The sequence below is a fragment of the Neodiprion fabricii genome, chromosome 1 (assembly GCF_021155785.1).
Source record: "Neodiprion fabricii isolate iyNeoFabr1 chromosome 1, iyNeoFabr1.1, whole genome shotgun sequence".
In the NCBI taxonomy this organism is placed as follows: Eukaryota; Metazoa; Arthropoda; class Insecta; order Hymenoptera; family Diprionidae; genus Neodiprion; species Neodiprion fabricii.
The window spans coordinates 9,181,396-9,195,217 of NC_060239.1; the positions used below are offsets into that span (position 1 = coordinate 9,181,396).

General features: G+C 34.1%; 3 protein-coding genes across 4 annotated transcripts; 1 reads left to right on the forward strand and 2 right to left on the reverse strand.

Moving 5' to 3' along the window:
* Positions 1–420: 420 nt before the first annotated feature.
* On the reverse strand, positions 421–7,977 carry LOC124188178 (cytosolic carboxypeptidase-like protein 5). The gene is made up of 11 exons (XM_046580704.1): positions 7,713–7,977; positions 6,746–6,888; positions 6,372–6,664; positions 5,920–6,258; positions 5,571–5,842; positions 5,304–5,466; positions 5,097–5,193; positions 4,683–4,989; positions 4,195–4,402; positions 3,808–3,966; positions 421–1,517 (listed from the first exon to the last, which is right to left on the reverse strand). The coding sequence occupies exons 2-11, from the start codon at positions 6,861–6,863 to the stop codon at positions 756–758; spliced, it is 2,718 nt and encodes a 905-aa protein (XP_046436660.1). The 5' UTR covers positions 6,864–6,888; positions 7,713–7,977; the 3' UTR covers positions 421–755.
* Positions 7,978–8,008: 31 nt separating this feature from the next.
* LOC124188181 (probable glutamine--tRNA ligase) lies at positions 8,009–11,873 on the forward strand. 2 transcript variants are annotated; one of them, XM_046580708.1, is made up of 10 exons: positions 8,009–8,264; positions 8,780–9,084; positions 9,182–9,381; positions 9,498–9,750; positions 9,842–10,139; positions 10,216–10,595; positions 10,708–11,026; positions 11,109–11,329; positions 11,414–11,606; positions 11,782–11,873. In XM_046580708.1, the coding sequence occupies exons 1-10, from the start codon at positions 8,139–8,141 to the stop codon at positions 11,830–11,832; spliced, it is 2,346 nt and encodes a 781-aa protein (XP_046436664.1). In that variant the 5' UTR covers positions 8,009–8,138; the 3' UTR covers positions 11,833–11,873. The 2 variants fall into 2 exon arrangements, with proteins under 2 accessions (XP_046436664.1, XP_046436665.1); XM_046580709.1 differs by lacking the exon at positions 8,009–8,264 and adding an exon at positions 8,432–8,534.
* A 288-nt stretch (positions 11,874–12,161) lies between these two features.
* On the reverse strand, positions 12,162–13,689 carry LOC124188196 (parkin coregulated gene protein homolog). Its single transcript, XM_046580768.1, has 4 exons — positions 13,369–13,689; positions 12,936–13,254; positions 12,630–12,779; positions 12,162–12,523 (listed from the first exon to the last, which is right to left on the reverse strand). Exons 1-4 carry the CDS (start codon positions 13,471–13,473, stop codon positions 12,363–12,365), a joined length of 735 nt encoding a protein of 244 aa, XP_046436724.1. The 5' UTR covers positions 13,474–13,689; the 3' UTR covers positions 12,162–12,362.
* Positions 13,690–13,822: the final 133 nt, after the last annotated feature.

Consider the following 13,822-nt stretch of genomic DNA (forward strand, 5'->3'; position numbering starts at 1 on the left):
CTAGTAATAAGTTAACGTGTACATACATTATAATAACTTAGGTGCTCTTTGAAGTGATCTGAGATTTAATTGCACATACATATACATATTGCACCTTCTAATAAACTCGTTATTGTACATTATAGATATTGCAGATGTTAAATCAATATATTATTAAGCACATAATGAAATTCAAAATTTTTAATAAATATAATAACATTCTACGATTAATTTAACAGATCACAATAACAAAATACCAACGCGTACATAGTGCATGTATATTACAGGTATATTTTAACATGAAAATTAAAATTTTATACAGGACGCACAATGTTATAGATTCTTATAAGAGATTCAAACATTCCTAGTAATTTATTTAGAAAGACTTTCATTTGATACTCATTTAAGTGCAGTATATCCTTTCTGTCTTTCACGCGATAATTTTTAATTTTTTCCATTTTTTTTTTACATATGTCTGATACACTTTTGTTGTTTAAATATATTTCAGACATTTATATAAATTATATCACGACATACTTTTCAATGTAGTTATTATCTGCTTGGATATAACGATGAGACGTTAATTGCGTGAATATATCGATGCTCAATCACAAATTATATTCCAAATCATATTGATATTTTCACTTATGATTACATCCGCGTTAACGAAATACATGCATGTCTAATGTACTAAAAACTTACGATAAGACTAAACTATTATAGCAACGTCAGCGAAAATTTTTGCAGTAGTGATTCCGAATCAACACCCTTTCATATCACTTTGTGACTTCTTTATTTACTTCATTTCCAGATAGTTTAGAAATGATTAAAGAATTCTTTCGTTTTAATTTCATCTTGGAAGACTTGTTTAACTTCGCCTGTTCGACTTTAACGAAAGGTTTCCTCACCCTGCCAAATACGTTTTTAGTATTTTGCTTATTGCACAGAAAATATGCCCGTGACGACATTTTAGACACCGTCTTTTCCGAAGGCGCAGATTTCGACGATTCTCCAATCTCCGGACGGGTTTTAACAATTTTTGATGATGTTATTTTTAATCGTTTTGAATTGTGTTTAACGACGCTAGATTCGTCGCTGGTCATTTCGTGGTTGTAATTACTCATAGATAACTTTCTAGCCGTTCGTTTGTGCTTTGCCGTTTTAGCTGGCCCTAAAGTCGATCGAATATTAGCCACGTTCGATGTTATACTTGGAATATAATCGGCAGATTTCAATAATTTTTTTCTTACAGCAATTGAGGATAATCTCATATTCGAAGATACATTTTTTTCCTCGAGTTTACTGCTGTCTTGATTTTTATGCATTCTGTGACCAGTGATTGGTCTCGTTCGTTTGCTGCTCATAATCCTCTTCACGTTTGTGTAAATAGAGGATGCTCGTCTTATCTTATTAGACTTTGCTGCCAGGTTTATATCACTTTTCAACGAATCAGTTCCATCCTCATCTGGCACGCAATTCTGCTTTACTTCGGGTGGTTCTATTGCCGATTGATCCGCACTAATGACGCCACTTGAACTCTGTTGAAAGAATAAAAGAAATAACGTTATGGGAATAAAAGCAGGGAAGATCCATTTAAATAATTCTGGAAAGTTTATAGAATGGTTTGCAATCAATTTTTTCGACTTACGTTTCTATTTTATAACTGATTAGTCTTTTTCAACAATTATGCTTACATAAACGAACAAACATCAGTACAGACTCAGCGGGTCATTGACTTGTATCAAGCTAAGAGAAAATCGTCTCATTGTCAGCGAATCATCACACTAAATAAATGTGTATGAAACCATAAAAGAAAATGTATATTATTATGCCAATGATAACATCACTTGATATCTGATTTAAATGTTGTTTGATATGACAAAATTGAAACGTGTTAGTATTAAAATTCCTTCATAATAGCAAGATACAAATGAGTTTGTGGAGATCCCAGGATGACATAAGCAGGTGCAAAGAAAATGTAAAGCATAAAAATCTGTCCTAACAAAATTTTAATTTATTTACACATTTGTATATATATGTATATATGTCTTCACACATTATACATATGTATATTTGATATATTTTATAAGACAGTACATTGACATTGAAAATGATTACATCTGAAAGTGATTCAAAATTGTATTGTTGTATATGTCATAGAATTTGAAATTTGTCTATATTATCTATCAGCCTTTCAAACAGTGTTTGGTCTTCGAGTGTAATGTAAGAAAAATTTATTTTACATTTGAGTATTACGCAAATCTGTGAAAATAATCTGTGCGTCTGATTCTGAGATATGGTGTCGCTTGGAAAAGTAATTAACAAACAATCCATCGATTAAATTTTTTATAAAGAGTACGAATATAATTAAGTAGACACGTTCATTTTAATCACATTGTGTACATTTGAAAGTCGGAATCGGTAATTTATGGATAATATCAAAGATACTAATGCTCACAATCTGTCTAAAATGAGTTTTTAACTTTTAATGGGAATTAGAATCGACACACTTCGAAACCGTTAATATTTCAATCAGGCCCCAGTGCAGATTATACGGCTTTTATCAAATGGAGGGAATAAATTCCTACACTTAACGCTTAATGAGATTTGTAAATTGGTACAAATTCTCTGATCTCTATTTATTTTTAAATTGATTGGTACTCACTTACTAGTTACAATCTATGAGGATCAGATAAATTTTACGTCTATTTTAATATTCTGAAGATCTAGTTTTCTGTTATTGTCAATTCTCATTCAGAATGGGCTATTTCAACGAATGAATTGTCGTTTTTTAAATAAATCTTCCGTGACGTGGCTGCAGCACGCAGATAACATTATGAATAAATTCAAAGGCAAGATTTAATTTGAAATTCGTTTACGTCAACTGGAAAACTTTTATCACAGATCATTACCGTTATGGATAAATTTATGATGCTATATTATTTGTATTTATTTAGTTTTGAACTAATCAGTCGCAGTAATTACCTGCTTCAGAAATAACTTGCCTAGTATTTCGATCTTTGTTTAAAATCTTTGGCCTAATTGAGTTTAACAATTAATAAATACAACACAAATTGTATTAATTACTACAACAAAAAAATGGGAAATGCTTCTTGTAGGAATGATATGTTAATTAACATTTTCGTCTTTACGTTAGTACCTATATTCGTCAACAATAATATAGGTAAAACACAACTTATAGTAATAAAATGAATATTGAATAAACATGAACGAACTTTACATTCGTAATTCAACATTAACAAAGTAATAGTTATCAACAATCCGAATAAACAGGGATCAATTGAGCTTTTTTAACATTAGTTTTTAGCAGATAGGTACAAATCGGAAAAAATGTTAGTATATGTAACCAATTTCATGAGGTATAGTCTGATTTTATAAAGTGATAGCAACATTTGGCAGAGATAGTGATATTCGGTTTCAAATACTAAAATTTTGACCCTTTGTATAAAGTTTTAATGCCTTTATGGCTTAAACAGTGCTGGAAATCAATCCCTGTTTGGAAATTGCAGTATGTAGAATTTATAAGCATTCAATGCTACATATTATAAATTATTCAGAGCCTCTAAGAGGCACATTCCAAAGTAAAGTAAGGATCTAAAGGTACAAAGTACCGCTAATAAAAGTGTCATTACAAAGAAAACGATGACAGTAAAAATATATCGATTTTCATTCACAGTTTTAACTTATGTACTGAAAGAGGAATAAACCTAACAAAAAAGGTAACAAATACAAAAATTGTTAAGTCGTAATGCATTGCCTTATCTCGGTGTTTATATATTCACTTTTGTCATCTGTATTTGAATTTACCTTATTCAATGGTCGGTTGAACGACGACGAAAGGTTGACATAAGTTAACTTTAGGTATGAACGAACACCCTTCAGTGAACGATATTGGCTATTCGGGAGACGACTATTGGGATTACTTGTCGTCAGATCTAGGATTGATGGTCCTAAGGCAGTTCCAACCTATGAGAGCGAAAAATAATAAGTTGCAGGGTCAAAGTAATGACTTGAAGGAATGAAAAATAGAACATACAAAGGCTTTGATCCAGTAAATGTAATTTTTTTAACGTCTGTTATTAAAATGAGCTATAAATCCTCCTCCACAATCTTCAAACTCATTGTCAGAAGTAATAATGTGAAATTTCAACTGACCATTTACACTCCATTTTTTCAGGAAGCATATTTACGTACCTCTTCAAAAACCGATGGTGAATATTTTGGTGGAACAAATATGGGGTTTAGATTTTTGCTAACCCCATCCCGAACCCTCGCTGGGATTGAATTTACCATTCGACCAGAGTTGTAGTTACACTCCAAGGTATAGCTTCGTACCAAACCTGTCAATTTATAAACGGCTACTCTTCCCGAACCTTCACGAGACATACCATCTCGTTTGTCACTGTATAACATGAAAGGTGTTATGTTTACAAATTGAATAATGTTACATTTTCACTTGATACATCCCTGCTTAAAAAATCCGACACAGACTGTCGGATCTCTGTCGGATACGATACAGATCCGCTACAATCCACTACAATTTGTAGCGGATCTGTGTCGTTTTAAGCAGGGATGGCTACTTGAACCAACAGCTTTATAAACATAATATTTCCTTCATCATTCTAAGTGCATTTCAATCGTTGCTCTCGTCTACATTTAGGTAACAATATAATTGTACTTACATCAAGTACATATTTCTTTCGGCAAAATTGCAGGAAGTGAAATGAAAATTGGCGTTATTGATTGACATTAATTTTGGTAGCAGCATACACATGATGGTGTCTTCTGCATCGTCAAAATAATTTCCGTACATGAATACTCCTTTCTTCGAGGCATGTCCGTGCAAATCAATGTACAAAAATAGTCCTGAGGTTTCCGGATCAGTAGGTATGCGTCCGATACCTACAGCTGTACATGCTTTCTTGGTAGATTCTTCCTCATGCATTTGCACCTTTGTCTCTGATTCTTGAACAGAACCTTCGCCATACCCTTTATAAAAAATAATGTCGTAGAGTTTGTAATGAGTTTAAATAGAAATTAAATTCAGCATAGGTAATATCTGAATATAATTATTTTATTCTGCAGTAAAAACTAACCACACAATGTCTGAATCGGCATTCCTTCCATCAATTTACACACTTTTTCGGAATCTGGTTCACCTTTGCCTTTTTCATCCAATGTCATCAATGTTACCTAAGAAGTATTATCTGCATCAACGATAGTTAGATTTACATATTCACCATAGAAAGATGGATGTTCAGCATCAAATTGTAAAAGAATTGCGACATAATTATGATAACTACCTGTTGAAGCAATCGGTTTGTTGTATCTCGAATAACATTTGTTACAGAGCCAGCAAGTCCAATCACATTAACGCCGTGTTGACCAACTTCTAAATTAATATTTACCGATTGTTTTTCAGCACTCAATTCGTCTTCTGGTATTTCATAATTGTAATGATGGTACCTAAGCGCATTGAAAAATTAACTTTTTATAATTTTAGATTGAACGGGATTTTTAGAAAGCTCAATTGTTTTCGCATTTTTTTTCGTACACGTTCAATTTCTTACTTAATTATTGCCCTGGCAGCGTATATGGTAGGATGATCATTGAAGGATGGATTAAGATATACTCGATTCAAATTTACACCCCTGGTATCCATGCGATAATGACCGTTAGCAACTCCGTCAGGATTGAGCATAGGGATCATTTTGAAGACGTATAAACGGCGCAAATTAATAGCTATGGGGTCATCTCGATTGAGAAGTAAATTTAAAAATCCATTGAAAACAAAAGTTGAAGGAGTTTCCCCAGGATGAACTCTGGCGCTTATAAGAATGACCTGATTACAGATTTTTTAAAAATTATTAGCGTCTTAAGAAATTGGTAGAAGCTTTGGAAGCAAGAAATAAACTGCACCTTCTTTCCCCTGAACTTGAACGGTCTTTCTTCTTCCTTTATTGGAAATAATCGATTCAGCCTCGCCTCTCTCTCGGTTGATATGTTATGATGTGAACTAATCGTAATCAAGTCGAGTCTCCGTCCCTCCAAAGACATGATAGCACATTCTCTCTGATAATAGATGTCATCTGCGACTGTGGGATTTTTTTTTGTCATCTTAGCGTCTATTTTCTTTAAAAAATTTTGCAAGTCTGTATAAGAGAATGGATAAGTGAATGCGATGTATATAATAGCCTTGATATTTTCCGCCGCACGAAACACAAATGAAAGAATGAATTCGTTGCCCTTTTGGTCCATCTGCAAGGTGGAAAAAAATTATTTCTAAATTGATGCAATATCAATTTTTGTTGCCAATGACAATAATTGTGATGTTCAAAATTTTCAAATTTTCTTCAATCAAGTATCATTACACGGAACGATGGCTTGTCCCGGATCCGTTCCCACTGGGGATGTCCAGGTACAGTTTTGTAGACGGGGCACATTCCTTGGCTGAACATTTTCACTTGCTTATTAAGGTTCATTACATTTATTTTAATGAGAACTCCCGGCGTCGGGGATTGAACACCAAAATAAAACCATGTCCTATTGGTATTTTGATAGTCTGTACCATGGCAATCGTGTTTTGTCCATACATTGAACTCGTAATCTGGTACCTCATCGGAACTTGAGCTCTTGCATGTTTTCCCATCATTTTCAACACCCCCTACAATGGAATCAAGGATTGCCCTTATGTTTTGCAGATTCTTTATTTCATTTCATACGTACAGAGGAATTGAGCTATTACCATTGTTAGGAGGATCTGCTGCAGCCTTGACCTGCTCTACTTTGGCCAAATTAGCGGAGTCAAAGGTATTGTAGAATAAAAAGTTACCACACTTTATTTCCTCCGTTGTAGTTGCCATTATTTTTCATTTATTACATGATTTCCTGTAATAAGAAAGAGGATTTTTGTAGAAAAATTTTTTTTAAACAAAATACTGCAAGGAAATGGAATTTTAAATAAGCTTTTTAAAAATTTCGAACAATGTTTTACGCAAAATGTATATTTGAAACCAAATTATTTTGGAAGACCAAAATGTTTGGGTATTAATCACTTTTATTATTGACTGTAAATTCTTTAATAATTAGCGATTTATACTGTGAAAACTACTTGGATTTCAAACATAATTTAAAAGTCTTCAATGATTTCTATCAGTAAAATTGTGTTTTTCTAACTGATTTTTTAAACTATTTCGTGTGTAGCAAGAAGCTGAGGTATAAAATCCCCAAACGATAATTTATGGAGATATCTAATAATTATTATACTAGCAGTTTGGAATCATATATTATGCGACGTTGCTTAGTTGCTATGGAAATGTCAAATAATGAAAGTTTGAAGTAGTAAAAATGTCGTAACATTATAATTTTAGAGCAGCATTTCAGAGTAAAAATAGAATTCTATTGATGTAGATAAAATCAAGGGAGACTAAAATTAAATGTCACCTACTTTGGAGCATAACTAAAAGCGTGTTAATATATATGGGAATGGCAAGTTGTATTAGATATAATTATCATACAACATGAATAGTATTTTATTATTAATCGATCGGTAGAAGACAATTTTTTGGAAATTCATCGTGAGTATAGCGACAGCTGACAGATCATATGATCTTTATTTACATTCGCGTTCCGTATGATCGTCGTACTACGAAATGAAGAAGAAATGAATCACAATTGAGGGGGAATAAATAAATTATTTCTAGAGCACAGACCTTTCTATAGACGAGAACAATGCCTTTGTTTAACACCGAGGAGATGAGAGAGGATACAGTAGTTCATTTTTTGAGGGCGGGGTGTCATAATCTTGAGATGTACTCAGAATCACAATGCCTTGTTTGTAAACTTTACGATTATTTTCCTACCCACGAATGCAGGCGAGTCCATTTTCGGTCAAGATCCATTTCCCCCTCTCTCTCTCTTCTTCGGCCACGCTAATCATTCCCAAATGAGTGAGTTTTTTTTTTTTTATTCAGATCTCGGGGTTTGGAATACGCGTAATCGCACCATCTGTCAACGGGCCGACTAACCTGCAAGAGCCTACGTCACGATCAGTATTTTTTATGTCTCTCCCTTGAGCACGTGTGGATTGACGTATGGTAGACCAGATTTTTTTACAATTCTATTAACAATCCTAAATCATGACGAGTACAAGCGCCGAGGAGGACGTTAAAGTGTTTCAATCGCTCGGATTGAGCGAACAGAAGGCCAAGGAGACCCTGAAGAATGTACAAGTGTCGAAACATTTGAAATCCGCCATTGCCGAAGTGAGACATAACCTCAAATTTCGCATGTATTTGCCGGCTTAAATTTTCAACAGATTGCAATAAATTGTTGACACTCCTGATTATTAGCCAGAATTGCAAAGCTCTTTCCAATTTCCCGTTTTTCACCGCGAAGTACGTTATTTTTTTGTAACAATTCTTTACTCGTCATTATTCATCTCGTCATCAGATGCATTTTGTAATTAATGTATGGGCGAGTGCGGTCTTGTATCAATTGCTATATGCAGTTGTTGCTTCTTTTCTTCCACATGTGTGAGTAGGAAAGTATAAAAATTGTGTGTCCTAGATGTTTGATACACAACTGTATCGATTCAGATGTTCGCAGAGAAATCAAATAAATATTTCTCCAAATTTGAGAAAATTTATTATGTTGCTTATTACATATGAAATTATTTTACCAGAAATCATATAAATAAACTCGCATAATTGTCAATGATTCATTTATTCCACACCACAATTATTATACTAAAAAACTAATTAAACATAATTCTCTGCAGGCTAATAAGTATGGTGTTATTAACCCGGATGTTGGCACATTACTGTACCATCTAGCATCTAAAATAAAGCTCCAGATTTCGCACAACATAGCTCTTCTCTCAAAGTTAGTCGCAGAACGAAAGCTAGATACAACTCAACGGATAGACGCTGCATTGGAGTATTTATTACAAAATATCGAAGGTACTGTAAGTGTGGAAAAATTGGAAAAGCACTGCGGAGTCGGGGTTGTTGTAACTCCGGAAGAAATTGAACGTGAAGTTGAGATATTGATAAAGAAACACAAAGATGAAATTTTGGAAAAAAGGTGATATATAATTTTGACAGCAAAGAAAAGCAAATCATTTGGAATTCTTTAAATTTAAACACTTCCCATATTTTTGCCACATTTATTCGTGTCCCAGATACCGATTCAATTCTGGTCCTCTTATGCAAGAGGTACGTAAAATTCTCCAATGGGCAGATGGAAAGGCTGTCAAAAGTGAAATTGAAATCCAGCTACTCATTCTCCTTGGACCTAAATCGGAAACTGATCTAGCCCCAGTGTCTAAACAAAAGCAAGTCAAAGCAAAGCCAGCTGTAAAGAAAAGTGATAAGATGGATGGTAAGAATGTATTGCAATGGTTTGAATTTTCTTTTTCAACTCTGTAAAACGAGTATAAAAATGCGTTGAATATCTGACTGAAATTAGCTTGTATGTTCACTACGATGCATCTGAAGAAAAAAAAGAGAAAATTGAAGAAGAGAAATCATCTGAGGCCCGAACAATAAGCGAGTTGATGAAAACTAAAGTTCATTTTCATAAACCTGGGGAAAATTATAAGACTGAGGGATATGTTATTACCTCTAATACTCATAATCTTTTGAAAGACCATTTGAAAGTTACCGGAGGTAAAGTCAGGACAAGATTTCCACCAGAACCTAACGGGATTCTTCATATCGGTCATGCAAAAGCCATAAACATCAACTTTGGGTAGGAATTGTATTTGATTATCTATTCATTTATTGTCAAATTCTTGGCTTGTATCATCTTGATGATAGTATCCTTTCAATTTAATCTATAGCTATGCAGAAGCCCACGATGGAGTCTGTTATCTACGTTATGATGATACGAATCCTGAAAAAGAAGAAGAGAAATTTTTCATCGCCATTCGGGAAATGGTAGAATGGCTTGGATACAAACCGGCAAAGATCACTTATTCATCTGATAATTTTCAGCAGTTATACGAATGGGCTATAAAACTTATAGAAAAAGGTCTTGCATACGTCTGTCATCAAAAAAGTGAAGAAATGAAAGGATTCAACCCACCACCTAGTCCGTGGCGCGAAAGACCGATCTCCGAAAGTTTACAATTATTTCAGGTATATTTATGTTACTGGAAAACAATGACCATAAATCTGAATCCAGCTTCTGTATGATTAACGAAAAACCTTTCAGGATATGAAAAATGGGAAATTGGAAGAGGGTGAGGCTACATTGAGAATGAAATTGACTTTGGAAGAAGGTAAACAAGACCCGGTTGCCTACAGAATAAAATATTTTCCGCATCACAGAACCGGCGATCAGTGGTGTATTTATCCTACGTACGATTACACACACTGCCTGTGTGATAGCTTGGAGAATATCACTCATTCTCTTTGTACAAAAGAATTTCAATCGAGGAGGTCCTCGTACTATTGGCTATGTAACGCACTGGATATCTATTGCCCGGTACAATGGGAATATGGAAGATTGAATGTTGGATATACAGTGGTCTCAAAGAGAAAAATTGCTAAACTAATCGACGAAGGATTTGTGAACGATTGGGATGATCCAAGGTAGAGTTTTTTTTTTCTAAAGTACATCAAGGATTTCCAAAGTGAGGTATTAGGAAATCCTCAACTTCAGATGTAATGTAATAATTTAAACCTATAATTACGTATGTTGTAGATTATTTACTTTAACAGCCTTACGGCGGCGAGGCTTTCCTGCGGAAGCTATAAATAACTTTTGCGCTCAAATGGGAGTAACCGGTGCTCAAGTGGTCGTTGATCCAGCTGCTCTGGAAGCAGCGGTTAGAGATGTCCTCAATATCACCGCACCTCGAATGATGGCTGTTTTAAATCCCGTCAGAGTGACGATTAGTAACTATTCTGATGAAGGCCCACGTACAATAAATGTCCCAGATTTTCCTAGTGAGCCAGAAAAGGGTCGTCATGACATCATTTTTGATGATACCGTTTACATAGAGGAATCTGATTTTAAAGAGGTAGATGAAAATTGAAGATTTGTTCACACGAAAATGATTGATATGTCATTTCTTTATTCTCTCAATCCTATTGTTTTTTCAGAATGCTGAAAAAGGGTTTAGGCGGTTGACTCCGAATCAATCTGTTGGATTGAAACACGCTGGTGTTGTTATTACCTTGCAATCTGTGGAAAAAGATGCCTCTGGTAATATTACCAATTTGATTGTCAAGCAACAGGCTGTATCAGATACAAATAAACCCAAGGCATTTATACACTGGGTAGCTAAACCATCATTAGCATCCGTCAGATTATACGAGCCTTTGTAAGTTTTCATTTTTGCACGTAATTTCATTTAAATATTTACTGTAAAGATTTGACATTTTTTTTCTACTCGTATTTTTTGCAGATTCAGACATAAAAATCCTGAAGATCAAAACGAAGTTCCCAACGGATATTTGAGTGATATCAATTCACAGAGCAAAAAAGAAGTCGTTGGGTATGTTGATGCAGGAATATTGGACAACGCGAAGCCTTTTACTCAATATCAGTTCGAAAGAATTGGTTTCTTCTCTGTTGATCCTGACACTAAACCTGGAAAGGTCAGTAATGATGCATTTAGAAACACTATTGACTTTTTATTGGATTTCAGATTTGACAGTCAACTAATTCTATTCGTATAGATTGCCGCTTGAGTTTAGATTCATTGCTAAGATAGATATTAGAATAGCTTAAAATTATTTGATTGATTTTCGAATTTTTATCTTAACATTTCAGCTTGTGTTCAACAGAACGGTCACTTTGAAAGAGGATTCTGCAAAGGTTTAAAAAGAATTAGTTTTTTTCTATTAATATGTAATATAATTGTAGAAAAACAGTTATAAGACAATAACAGCAGTAGCACATGATTTGCCTTCAGTAAATATATAACATTTGAAACTTAGAGCGTTTATGTCGGTTCAAATACGTGTGAAAAATATTCCTAGGTGATGATCCAACTTCACTGAAAAAATCGGAATTAGAGTATCGCATTTTAGAATTTACAACATTGATATGTTTTACAAATATATTTTTCACCTTCCTGTATACCACAGAAGAAATTAATACAATAATGTTTGTTTTTTTTTCTCAATTTCACTTTATTACAGTGGGAGTCATACATATTTTTGTAATTATAATAAACATTATGCGTACATGATTACATTTTCTATGCATCGTTGCTGACGTTAGTGGTATTTTCTATTTGCTTTAGATTTCTCTATAATCTCAATTGGTTGTTGATACTTTGTGGATAAAAGAAATTTTGGAGATTACTCTTAGCTCAAATTAGATTAATAGCCATTTGAGACAAGCTATGATCAATTCATCATGCAGGACTCATAGGTTGGGACCATGTATTTAATGTTGATGAATGCGTCTTCACCACCATATCTCTCTAGTATTTCCAGTGTCTCTTGTATCACGTCCGCAGCGTTATCTCCTCTTTGTTGGGAGTAGTCGATACCTTCGCCCAGATTGACTAAAATGCGATGAATCATTGTTATGACTGCAGGATGATATTTTAAATAAAGATTACAGTTTACCCATTGAGTCATTAATCGGTACCTAAGAATTGCTATTCGTACCATTTTTGTCTTTGAGTAAGTTGGGGATTGGTAATATTTGTCTAAAGTAAGGAACGAGGGCCTCTCCAACACAATCGGCAGACCGCACGAGATGTTGTAGCATCTTCATTGTTGTACAGATTATTTCTGGGACTTTCGTATTCAATGCAGCTGCATGTAATATTTAAATAATTAGGTCAATAAATATGACTCGAAATTATTGTAGTGTGAGAAACTGAGTTAAAAAAAGGGATTAAGCCCTTTCCTACTCTTGATTCTTATTGCCTGAAAAAAATCTTTTAGCAATATATTTGTTTTTGATCTCACTTTTTATGGGTATGATAAGTTGCGGAACCACTGGTAATATTTTTGGTCCACCGTGAGCGAGCAAATCAGCAATTCCTTGAGTTACTAAAAACTTGTAAGGGTTTTCGGTTTCGGTCATTCCATCAAAAAACATTGGCAGGTAGTGATGAAAATCCAGCTTATCGATGTCGACTTTCCATCCAATTTTTGGTCCATTTCCTTCATTTTCCAAAGAAATTGGGAGCACACCGCTTGTGTAGTATTTTCTAAACGCTGATGGCTTCGGTCGACACGGCTTATACAAACCACAGTGCGGTGGTTTAGCAACTATTGTATTTTCCTGTAAAAAGTGACTCATTCAAGAGACAACTTGTCACACATTTATTCCAAATCACTTTACATCTTGAAATTAATCAATAAAGTGGAATTACGCATTATAGAAATAGTATTGTACCTGTAACGCTTGTATTGTAAACGCAGGTACAACTCTTGGTTTTCTGTTCTTATATTTTGGAATGTCTTTCCGAATTTCTGTCCAAAATTCTTTTTCGTTTACCATTACGTATTTCTTTTCATAAACAAACTTGACAATTTTAGATGCACGGTGCAAACTAATACAAAACTGTATCGAAAAGGATGAGCCAAGGCCTGATAAACTAACTTTCAAATCACTTGAAGCATAGTTTTAATTTATACTTCAGTATTGAATGAACATGACCGGATCCCGCATAAGAGAAATTACTAGAGCTACTTGTAGTTAAAGCAGTATGTGAACATAGATTGAGATCAGTCTTTAGATCAAACAAACTATTGCTTCCTAGCAACCAGCAATACATATACTGAGTAGTTTTGTTATTATGCTGCGTACCTGTCAGTGCTGTGATTAGTCAAATGTATACGTAGATCTA

Coding starts and splice junctions, on each gene's coding strand:
- LOC124188178 (XM_046580704.1), bottom strand. CDS start 6,863: ATGGCAACTACAACGGAGGAAATAAAGTGTGGTAACTTTTTATTCTAC. Junction 5,467..5,570: donor GCTGCCAGGGCAATAATTAA/GTAAGAAATTGA, acceptor CAATGCGCTTAG/GTACCATCATTACAATTATG. Junction 1,518..3,807: donor TCAACCGACCATTGAATAAG/GTAAATTCAAAT, acceptor TTCTTTCAACAG/AGTTCAAGTGGCGTCATTAG.
- LOC124188181 (XM_046580708.1), top strand. CDS start 8,139: ATGACGAGTACAAGCGCCGAGGAGGACGTTAAAGTGTTTCAATCGCTC. Junction 9,751..9,841: donor GCCATAAACATCAACTTTGG/GTAGGAATTGTA, acceptor TTTAATCTATAG/CTATGCAGAAGCCCACGATG. Junction 10,140..10,215: donor AAAGTTTACAATTATTTCAG/GTATATTTATGT, acceptor AAAACCTTTCAG/GATATGAAAAATGGGAAATT.
- LOC124188196 (XM_046580768.1), bottom strand. CDS start 13,473: ATGGTAAACGAAAAAGAATTTTGGACAGAAATTCGGAAAGACATTCCA. Junction 13,255..13,368: donor TTACAATACAAGCGTTACAG/GTACAATACTAT, acceptor CACTTTTTACAG/GAAAATACAATAGTTGCTAA. Junction 12,524..12,629: donor CTTACTCAAAGACAAAAATG/GTACGAATAGCA, acceptor ATCGCATTTTAG/TCAATCTGGGCGAAGGTATC.